The sequence below is a fragment of the Micromesistius poutassou genome (assembly GCF_964030765.1).
Source record: "Micromesistius poutassou genome assembly, contig: SCAFFOLD_1445, whole genome shotgun sequence".
Lineage (NCBI taxonomy): Eukaryota > Metazoa > Chordata > Actinopteri > Gadiformes > Gadidae > Micromesistius > Micromesistius poutassou.
The window spans coordinates 1-11860 of NW_028179412.1; the positions used below are offsets into that span (position 1 = coordinate 1).

Genomic DNA, 11860 nt, shown 5'->3' on the forward strand with positions numbered 1-11860 from the left:
ACGGGCACGAAGGGAAACCCCAGACTGTACTTGTAGCTTCTCAGGTTGCCGTGTTGCTCACTCCGGGTTGAAGCTGTGGTGTGTGCCGGTTTCCAGCCTCTCAGTGGAACGCCTCACCGTCCCGGTGGACCGGCACGTAGCGTTTGATGTCCTAACATTTTCTAACAAGTAGACGCTTTTGGCATCAGATGTCAGAGCCAGGTCTGAGTGCGGGGGTGTTGCTCTCGGATGCCTTCAGGTAGCAGACACTATAGGGGGTCGAACGCAGCAGTCTCTCGGCTGGTTGTCAGACACCGTAGCAACCGTACTCTCTTCTTCCACCCCTCGTCTCTGAACGTTTAGGGGCTTTCCAGCAGGAGTTAACGTTAACGTTAACAGGGCCTTATGGGTCTGACTTCTGGGTCAGCCGAGCGCAGAGGCCGGTGAACTCCTCTGGCGTCGGTTTTCACGGCGGACTAAAGTGATCACGCCAAACTTAATTAGGGCTCTTTTTTTTTTTTTCCCCGTGACACGCCGGCTCTTCTCTCTTTTGTTTAAATTAATCTGCCCCCAGGTTAACACTTGTGGAGGTCAGATGTTCCCGGTGATGAGAAACGACTCGGCCAAATGAGTTGACTCAATGAGCGCTGCGCCGCGCCCGCCCTCCGCTAACGACCTCGTTTAATTAAATACTCCCTCTGATTAAACACCCGTTCAAACACTCGCTCCGACGGAGACCCCGGTGAAAAAATACCAACGACGACTGGCACGATTAACTTTTCAAAAGGAACGTTGCGTCTGCTTTGTAAATTGTTAAAAACGCTTAACGAATTTAATCTCAGGAGAATGCAATAATTGGCCATTTAGAGGCAGAGTGCTGAGAAATGTAAAGCTTGTTTCACATTAAAGTCGAAGCAGAAATGTCATGTTTTACACCCAGAAAATGTGGAGTGTGTGTGTGTGTGTGTGTGTGTGTGTGTGTGTGTGTGTGTGTGTGTGTGTGTGTGTGTGTGTGTGTGTGTGTGTGTGTGTGTGTGTGTGTGTGTGTGTGTGTACACCATGAGTGTCAAAATCCATGCAACCAGCCAAAGCCCTTTCGCCTCTCCACCAAACCTCTCCACCAAACTGCACCTTGTCTCACCGCCACGCCTCTCCTCCCTGTCTGTCTCTCTGTCTCACCGCCACACCTCTCCTCCCTGTCTGTCTCTCTGTCTCACCTCCACACCTCTTCTCCCTGCCTGTCTCTCTGCCTCACCTCTTCTCCCTGTCTGTCTCTCTGCCTCACCTCTCCTCCCTGCCTGTCTCTCTGCCTCACCTCTCCTCCCTGCCTTGTCTCTCTGCCTCCTGTAGCTGAACGGGAAGGACCTGTCCAAGGCCACCCACGACCAGGCGGTGGAGGCCTTCCGCACGGCCAAGGAGCCCATCATGGTGCAGGTCTTGCGCCGCGCCGCGCCGCGGCCGAAGCTGGCCGGCGGCGCGGGCGCCGACGCCCAGCTGACGGACACCAGCACCCAGACGGACATCACCTTCCAGGAGATCATGGCTCTCTCCAAGCTGCCCGCCTCCAGCCCCGCCCTGCCCTCGCTGGAGCCCTACCTGCTGCCAGAGGAGTGAGTGGCGGCCCGCGTTACGGTGCCTTCTATTTGTCTCGTTAATCGCGACTTGCAGCTCGGGTGTGACGTCACATGATCCGTCTCGTAAAACGAGTGACCCCCGGGTTTTTCGTTCTATTTGGCGCACACACGACAAGACGAGTCGGAGCTCTGCTTTCTGCTCAAGAATCGGCATTGTTGTCATAGCAACATGGAGCGTCTCTAGCCAATTTCAGCAGCACAAGCTACAAAATAGGCGATATTTAACACATAATAAGACTGTAACGACATGCCTATAGGTAACAGTATACAGTGCTATGTGTACAACTTCTTCATTTGGTTACAACAAAAACACAAGTGCTTAAAATAGTAGAAAACCACAATGTTTACTTATGTGACGCTCAGAGTAGCCATCTTTGTTACTGAACGGGGTCAGACGAGTTCAGACGAGTTGACGAGTCGTTTTTACGACCTCGGGGGCATGTTATTTGCAACTTCCAGTTGGTAACTCGGAAATCCGACTCGCAGATCGAGTCGGGTGGACAAATAGAAGGCACCATTAGGTTCTTAGGCCCCAGTGGTGGCCGCAGTCCACCTGTAGGCGTTGATAGCGCGGCACGCTTTGGTTGTCAACTTTTGTTAACTTTATTTCTTGTCGGTTTGTATACAAGCCGATGAATGACTAGAAACAAACACAAGAACACACAGCTCTCACGGGGTGATCAATAATTATAGAAAGAGTTATTAAAATGTTCATTTTGTGTTCCAGTGAGATGAGATGCTTCAAAAGGAATAAGGAAGGAATACCGCACCAACCCAAGCTTAATCCTCAAGCACCACTTTTCACAATCTTAATTCACGACGTGACAGTCAAAGCGTGCTTGTTAGCACACATTCCCTTCAATGGAGATAAGAAGCACCCTTGAACCACTGGAATTTCTTCATTACGTGAACTGTGTACTACTAGCGTTCTGCCCACACTCACAAAAAACTTTACAAGATATAAAAAAATAAAAAGCGACATGAACAGATGGTTTCCATGGCTGCCAAAATACAGTTACTGTCTTTCGGTTCAGTCGCACAATTGGGGTTGATTTGAAATGATCTGCTTTAAGTTGACTATAAATCTAAACCATCATTTGAGCCATCATGAACACAGAGGAACCTGACTCCCAATATGTAGTAATGTAGTCATTCCAGACTGTCCATGATGTTCAACAAACGGGTCTCCCCTGGAAGAGACAGAGTTCTCCAGGGGCACTGTCATCCAAACATTTAAACACGTCCTTTCATTCGGATTTGCATTCCGACTGGAGACTACTTCTCTATTGTTTCTACGACGTCTACAGCCCCTGGAGCCAACCAGCGAAACGCTGCAGGTTCCTACTCCTCAATCGTCAATTACCATTTATTTAATCGATTTTTCAGAGTCAAATTAAAACACAGAATGTTAATTTTCCCAATTACCTGAGGCCGCATCTTCATTGAGCTCTTATGATGGTGCTCGTTTTCATTTCATTTTCAATTAAGTGGTGAAACTCATTCCAGATTGATAATAATGGGCTTTCTAAATGTCCTTGTCTGTTCTGCAAATATTTGCTGTACCACTTATACCACATATGAATTCAGTACTTATTAACTCAATACTTACTTACTATTATAGTAAATATTCATTGTATATCCTGTATCTTACCCCGTTTCTCTTGTCTTCTCCCAGGCATCCTACTGGACGTGCATATTTTGACCCCAACGACTTCCTCGAGGGAATACACCAGGAAATAGAACGAGAAGAGCTGGAATACGAGGTGATTTGACTTCCATTCTCTCCCTCAGCCTTCATCTCTCTCTCTCTCTCTCTCTCTCCCTCTCCCTCTCTCTCTCCCTCTCCCTCTCCCTCTCCCTCTCTCCCTCTCCCTCCCTCACTGTCTCTACACGGGACGCCGTATGTCGTCCTAATGAAAGTACACGTTACAAGATAACAAAGATACCTTGTGCTTATCCCTGGAGCCGAGCGCGCCGCGACGTCTCCAGTTTCCGACGGCCCTTCTGGTCACCGCCGAGCTCTGTCCTCTTGATAAATCACAATTATTAATGTACTCTGAGGCTCCGCGCCTCAGCCCCTACCCTCCTTACTGTACCCATAAAACCTAGCAGGAGATGTAGGCCAGACAGGAACCAAGAGGAATCGCTTATTCCAGCAGATGCGCAACGGGTGACGTCGTTACTCATTATTAGTGACATCGTCTACCAGGAGGTAGGGGGGCGGGGGGCTCTCGTCCCTTTTAGCGCGTGAGATGAGTTCCCCTCGCTGGATAATTAGCTGCTGGTTGGGGGCGTCGGTGATGGATCTCATGATGCACGTTAACCCCAAGCAGAGGAGGAGCCGGGAGCAGGAGGAGGAGGAGGAGGAGGAGGAGGAGGAGGAGGAGGAGGATTGCATCCTAGAGATAGCAACCGCGCTGGGCGCCAATCTCTTCCTCGGCTGACCTCTGCTACCCCCCCCCCCCCCCCCCCCCCCACGCCCCATTGCATGGCAAACCTCAATCCCCTCTCCCCCACCGCTGCTTATCAATATGTGTCCGGGAGTCGTTGTTGCTCCAAGGAGATAAGTGGAGTTAGATGAGCCAAGGGCAGATGCTCAGCAGGAGGGTACTCCGTGGCTGGCCTTTGGCCCTGGACCGCTGTCCTTGTGTGGAGACACTCCATCTCCGGGACACTGATCAACGAGGAGGCCGGCCGTGGTTGCAGACACCCAGCAGATGTTTTGCTTGTTTATCTCCCGTTTAAGGAAGCTTTATCAGTTCCAGTGCATCCTTAATAACTTCCCCGTTCCATCAACAAGCAGCCACTTTTGTTTTAAGGGGGGGGGGATTTCTTTGTTGGATGTTTGTTCCTCCCAACGAGCTCGGTGACCCTCTGTACCTGACCAGAGCCGGGTTGATTTAGCGTAAGACCGTTATGCAACATTTAAACAGCTTGCAGCGCAGCGCAGCGCAGCGCACACACAGTCTCACGCTGTGTCTCCACAGCGGCCCGTGGATACGTATGGCCACCTTGGAATGCCCCAGAGGTGCACCGTGGGGGGGTCGATTTCAAACAAATAAACATCATTACACACTTTTTTTTTTAGACACAAATCTTCTAAACCTTTTTTGGAATCGAAATAAAATAGAATTATTGTGATGAGTTACTTCATTTTTTTACGCATACCTTTTGGAAACTTTCAGCGGTGTGGGCTATCGTATAATATCGCATATTTAGCCCTCTCTCTCCAAACCCCCCCTTCCGTTGACCCCTGAACGACCAGCTGTGCTTGTGTCCACGTCTGTGGGCCCCGAGATTACAGGTGTATTGACAAGTGACAAATGGGCCCCGGGGATTGTGTCTGTCTGCGGTACCACGTGCGTTCTCGCTGGCCGCTCGCCGTCAACCCCCGGGCCCCTGCTGAGAGACACGGCGGCTAGCAGCAGGCCGCCCGGCTGATAGGCTCATTACGATGACGGATGGAGCCGCGCTGCTCTCTGAACCCGTCTCTCTGCGTGTGGAGCTTCTCCGTGGCGCCGCTGACGTAGATCGTCCACGCACGCACATTTTGGAGAAGACTGGAGGAACATGTCGCTGTGTGTGTGTGTGGTGTTTTGTTGCGGTGTTGTGAGTTTTTGGTTGGTTGTTTTGTGTTCAGGAGGTGGATTTGTACCGAGCCAACACTCAGGACAAGCTGGGCCTGACCATCTGCTACAGGACGGACGACGAGGACGAGACCGGGATCTACGTCAGCGAGGTAACCCTTTGTCTCAGGAACTCAAATACTGACTAGAGAGAGAGATAGATACACACACACACACACACACACACACACAGATAGATAGATACATAGATAGATAGATAGATAGATAGATAACAAATTCATTATTCCCCTGGAGGGGAAATTCCTTTGTTACAACAGCCCAGCAGCAGTGGAAGACACAGGATAAGACACAATACTATAAAAATACAAAACATTGAGAAAAAAAAATGATGCTAAAGTAAATGCTAAAGTAAACACTAAAAAGTGTATAAATGCAAATGTAAACAAAGCCACTAGCAGTGACAATAGTATCCTAGTACGTAGAGGAAACTCTAAGCTACAAAGTCATCAGGTAATCTCTGTATTCCGACAATGCACTTCTGGGGGGGGGACTTCTGCACTGTGCCTGCGCTGGAAACCAGCCAGATCGGAGCCTGTCTGCCGTCAGGTTTCAGATGTAAAGTCTGATTCGTGAGAGCATTCAGCTGGTAACGCTCGGGTTCCCTGCATCTCTCTGTTCACCACAGATTGACCCCAACAGCATCGCCGCAAAGGACGGCAGAATGAGAGAAGGAGACAGAATCATCCAGGTAAGGTCCCACCTGCAGCTGCAGACAGTCTCACACTCTGAGGGGGGAGTTGTTGCGGGGCTAAGCTGCGAAGAGGTTCTCATCGATCTCATCGCCCGGTGTGTGTGTGTGTGTGTGTGTGTGTGTGTGTGTGTGTCTGTCCAGATCAACGGAGTGGAGATCCAGAACCGGGACGAGGCCGTGGGCATGCTGACCAGCGAGGAGAACCAGAACATCTGTCTGCTCGTAGCTCGACCCGAGATCCAGGTAGGTTATGAGGAAGTTACTCTGACGGGTTCACCTCAAACAACCTGCCAGGTGGTACGGTCCATAGGGGAGGGGCGTGTAGCTTGATCTATCTGCCATACATCTGGGACAACATGTCTCCATGTCTCTATGGGGTATATATTTAGAAATGGGTCATGAGAGCTAATCAATTTCACACCTTGAACGAAGAAACGTCCCATTTCGTGGGGGTTTCAAGACGAACACTAGTGGATGATGAGCTTGTAACACAACATGCGGGTTTCGCCCCCCCCCCCCGCGGTGCGCGGTCAGCTGGACGAGGGCTGGATGGACGACGTCCGGAACGACTTCCTGGACGAGTTCCACATGGACATGTTGGAGCAGCAGCACCACCACGCCATGCAGTACACCGCCAGCATGCTGCAGCAGGTACGGAACGCACCGGAACACACCCCAATCAGCCCCCCCCCCCCCGATGAGTCATTTATCGAACCAGACTCTCTTGTAACAATGTTTTAATATCTCAATGGGAAACCAATTAATGTCATCCTTTTCCCTCTTAGTACGTTTACATTTTACATTTTACATTTAGGGCGTTTAGCAGACGCTTTTATCCAAAGCGACTTACAACAAGTACATTTGTCAGAAGAAGGCGAAACAATATATCGCCGTCGGTACAGTAAGGATGTTCATAGAACCAAGTGCCAAGCACTAACAGTCGCCAGGCTGACCCCATTCCCCGTATACAACAAAGATATCTAGGATAAGCCGCTACAAGTACGACATACAATAAGTGCGTATATTAAGTGACAGGATGTACAACATACAATTGGTGGGAGGGGTGGCTTATGCAGAGTCTAGGTGAACTCTGCATCTACATCTTAGTACATCTTAGGACATCTTAGTACCAGGTCTTAGTACATCTTAGTACATCTTAGTACATCTTAGTACCAGGTCTTAGTACATCTTAGTACATCTTAGTACCAGGTCATGCATAACATTGTTTATCTCCATCCAGATAGATAGATAGATACACACACACAGATAGATAGATAGATAGATAGATAGATAGATAGATAGATAGATAGATAGATACAGTAGATAGATAGATAGATACAGTAGATAGATAGATAGATAGATAGATAGATAGATAGATAGACAAATTCATTATTCCCCCGGAGGGGAAATTCCTTTGTTACAACGGCCCAGCAGCAGTGGAAGACACAGGATAAGATACAATACTATAAAAATACAAAACATTGAAAACTAAAAATGATGCTAAAGTAAATGCTAAAGTAAACACTAAAAAGTGTATAAATGTAAACAAAGCCACTAGCAGTGACAATAGTATTGTAGGATGTAGAGGCAACTCTAAGCTACAAAGTCATCAGTCAGCGGGGGCAGCCTCCCCCCTCGGTTCACCAGCCCCTCAGCCCCAGCTGGTTCACCGTCCCTCCTAGACCTGTCAGTGTGTGTCTACTAGACCTGTCAGTGTGTGTGTTTACGTGATGCTTTGGTCCCTGACGCCGTGTGCCCTCGTCTCCTCCCCGTCGCCGCCGTTGCAGAAGAAGCACGAGGAGGACGGCGGCGCCACCACGGACACGGCCACGCTGCTGTCCAACCACCACGAGAAGGACAGCGGCGTGGGCCGCACGGACGAGAGCACGCGCAACGACGAGAGCTCGGAGCAGGAGAACCTGGGCGACGACCACGCCACCAACGCCTCCAACACGCTGGGCAGCTGCCGCAAGCTGGCCTACAGCCAGGACACGCTGGGCAGCGGCGGCGGCGGCGACCTGCCCTTCGGCGGCGGCGAGTCCTTCGTCTCCGGCGACTACGCCGACGCCGACTTCCTGGGCATCCCCGCCGACGAGTGCGAGCGCTTCCGCGAGCTGCTGGAGCTCAAGTGCCGGGCCAGCGGCTCCTCGGAGGCGCTGTACTGCCCCGGGGGCCCGGCGGCGGGGGGCCTGGGGGGCGGCGGCGGCCCCGGGGCCCCGGAGCCCGAGTGCATGGACAAGGAGCTGGAGCTGCTGAACGAGGAGCTGCGCAGCATCGAGCTGGAGTGCCTGCACATCGTGCGCGCCCACAAGATGCAGCAGCTGCGCGAGCAGTACCGCGACTCCTGGATGCTGCACAACGGCGGCTTCCACAACTACAACACCACCAGCAGCGGCGGCGGCGGTGACGCGCACCGCCGCCACGAGCTCTCCGACATCACGGAGCTGCCCGAGAAGTCGGACAAGGACAGCAGCAGCGCCTACAACACCGGCGAGAGCTGCCGCAGCACGCCGCTCACCCTGGACCTGTCGCCGGACAACTCCCTGCGCCGGCTCGTCGAGGACGGCCAGGCGGTGGGGGCGTTGGGCTCCGGCGGCCGGGCCCTCAAGCCTCATCTGTCCCCCGTGCAGGAGGCCGGCAGCAGCAGCAGCAGCCGCAGCGGCGGCGGCGGCGGCGGCGGCAGGGCCCCGGCCAAGGACCCCGAGGACAGCCCCGAGGCGGAGGGCAGGGGGGAGAGGAAACCGGGCGAGGGCAGCAAGGCGGCGGGCGGCGGGGGGCGGGGCTCCCTGCTGCCCCACCCCCGCTCGCCCTACAAGCACGCCCACATCCCGGCGCACGCGCAGCACTACCAGAGCTACATGCAGCTGATCCAGCAGAAGTCGGCGGTGGAGTACGCCCAGAGCCAGATGAGCCTGGCGAGCATGTGCCCCGGCGTCGGGGCGGGGGGCGACGGCGGCGACGGCGACGAGCTGGGGCCCCGGATGGAGTGGAAGGTGAAGATCCGCAGCGACGGCACGCGCTACATCACCAAGCGGCCCGTGCGCGACAAGCTGCTGCGGGAGCGCGCGCTCCGCATCCGCGAGGAGCGCAGCGGCGGCATGACCACGGACGACGACGCGGCCAGCGAGCTGAAGATGGGCCGCTACTGGAGCAAGGAGGAGCGCAAGCAGCACGCGCTGCGCTCCCGGGAGCAGAGGCAGCGGCGGGAGTTCATGAAGCAGAGCCGCGCCGACTGCCTGAAGGAGCAGCAGCAGTCGGCGGCGGAGGACGGCGGCGGCGGCGGCGGCGGCAAGGAGCCCAACATCATCGAGCTGAGCCACAAGAAGATGAGCAAGAAGAGGAACAAGAAGATCTTCGACAACTGGATGACCATCCAGGAACTGCTGACCCACGGGAGCAAGTCCCCGGAGGGCACCCGCGTGTACAACTCGATCCTGTCGGTGACCACCGTCTGAGCTCCGAAGGCTGGGCTGGGCTGGGCTGGGCTGGGCTGGGCTGGGCTGGGGTCGGGGTCGGGGGGGTGGGTGGGGTTGTATTATATGCTGACGGAGATGTAATGTACTGTAGATAAAACACTCGCTGGGGGGAGGGGAGGGAGGGGGGAGAGAGAGTGGGGCTTCCCACCTCTATTCGTCGCTTTGTAAATACGAACCGAGAAGAGCCTTTTGTTCTTGAAGGAGCCGAGGAGCCGGTGGTCTTGGGTGCGTTCTGCTCGTCGGGGTGTTGGACGCGGCGTCACGGACATGGACGTACGGCCGCCTTTGCAGAATATCTTAAAAATGCTTACAATAATCTTTTCTACCTTTGCACTTGCTCTTTTGAATATTATCGGATCAAAATGCAATATTCAAGTTATGAAAGAAAGTGACACGGACCGTGTGCCATTTAAAAAATATATATATGTAAAGCCAACATTTACACGTTTTTTTATTTTGTTTTTTGCTTGGCAGTTATCCTTCGACAGTATTTTACTGAGGTGCATAACGTAATGTTTTTGAGAAATACGATGCTATTTTCTTGCAAGGTCTAACAATTAATTATTTCAATAGGAATTTGTAAATAAAAAAGTGCAAAAAATACAAAAGTTGGGTTTTTGACTGTTATAGAACACCATGGCCAACGGTGCTGTTATTCTGTAAATGTTTCACGAGTTGTATTCCATCTGTTACACATACTTTACAACAACAAAATCCGCCGTTATTGTTGTGTTCTTGTAGGTCGGGGAGCACATTCCTCCTGTCTTGTGTTAAACATGAGTTATCTCTGTTTATTTTTTATTGTGGACGCACATCGTAGTTGCTTTTTGATTTCGTAGGGGCTACACATATATCGGGGCGAAAAAAAACAACAGCTTAACGAATCCTTTAGTTAGCCATCCTTTTTTGCTGTCCTGTAAAATGAGAGAAATAATAAATTATTGTTTTATATACGATGAGCTTTCACACGTTGGAGGTGTTGTTATGTGTTATTACGGTGGGAGCTTGGTAGATCGTGGCGGCATGCAAAAGAAACGGTGCTGACCAAATGGAGGTCTCCTTTTGAGTGTTGAATGTGTGTCATGCCTAAACTTTAAGTGGCTAATCTATACGACACTGGTCGGACAGTTACTAGACATTTACTAGACAGATTGAAAGCCTCGTAAAAAAAAAAGCCCAACAGATTCATTGATTCTATTAAAGTTTTCATTCATTCTTGACTTGTCTTTTAAACAGGTTCTAACGCAAAATTACAAAACTGGCATTGTTCAAGGTAATTTGTATTCAACCTCGCAAACACTCTCTCACTCGCAGTATAAGTAAGAATATCAATTGGAGATGTCTGCATTGAGACCAGAACAGAACCCCGATGTGACCTTACTTTCTCCAGAATACAAATTCTATGAGTCTGTTGTCAGGGTATTCAGACCTATATACTTAACATTTTAAAAACCTGTCTAATCAGTTGAATTAAACGGCCTCTCGCCAAGCCATAAACGGTCTGTCACTGAACCAAAGGAAACACTCAAAACTTCACAAAAGGAAAAACTAAAAGCACAGTTGGAGTAACGGTAGATAGATGTATAACTCAACAAACACACAAATGCTACATGCAAGGTAGCGTGTTTTATTTATCAAGTGTTTACGTTTTAATGCGCGGGGGTGGGGGGGGGGGAGGATACGTGTGTGTGTGTGTGTGTGTGTGTGGATGGGTGGTACATCATTGGGAAGGGAAGGGGAGGGGGGTGGGGTGGGTGGGTATGATTATGATAATGAGAGTAGCCAGGGTTGCGAGCTCTGCCTCTTCCTCTATGTCTCCTCTGGGGATAATTGATTACTTCTCTTTAGGACTCTCGGCTGAAACCCAAGGCGCCTGTGATTTATGTGTCGAGTAAAATCCCCTGGACACACTCTTTAACTGGGAGATAACAATATGGCCTAGCAAGGAAAACAGAAAAGAATGGAAAAAAAAAAAAAACCTTTTGCCATTCAAGTCAGGAATGTCACCCACCAACCAATTGTGTGAGAGAGACGAGTTGATCACGTTTACACAGCGGCTATAAACACTCATAGATTCATCCTGAAGTCGCTTATGACAAACAAGGCCTGCTCTCCCTGACTAAATGTAAAAAACATGTTTGTTATGTAATATCTCTGTGTGTAGCTGTAGAGTGTGGCTCTCTCCTCGTGGGGTCCGGACCCAGAGAGAGGGACTCATCTGTTTTAAATGTCAGGAGGGAGAAGTGGCTGGCATTCCAGTGCTCTCATCCATTAAGTGATAAGGAGGAGGCTCCTCTCCTCTCTCTCTCTCTCTCTCCGCTGCGCCCGGCTTGGTTTTTTATCCCCCATGAAGAGGAGGTCGCCGCGTCTGATCAACTGCCACGCTTTTTATTCTCTCCTCGTCCAAGTGCACGGACAGCTCTCTGTCGGTCA

At 51.1% G+C, this 11860-nt stretch overlaps 1 protein-coding gene across 1 annotated transcript; it reads left to right on the top strand.

Moving 5' to 3' along the window:
* Nucleotides 1-96: 96 nt before the first annotated feature.
* Nucleotides 97-9407, top strand: LOC311372862 (E3 ubiquitin-protein ligase PDZRN3-like; the record flags this gene model as incomplete). Its single annotated transcript, XM_084489803.1, has 8 exons — nt 97-136; nt 1330-1589; nt 3289-3376; nt 5254-5352; nt 5886-5948; nt 6093-6194; nt 6486-6602; nt 7739-9407. Coding segments are annotated over 8 exons (2437 nt in total), but the record flags the coding sequence as incomplete, so codon positions are not given.
* Between the last annotated feature and the right edge of the window lie 2453 nt (nt 9408-11860).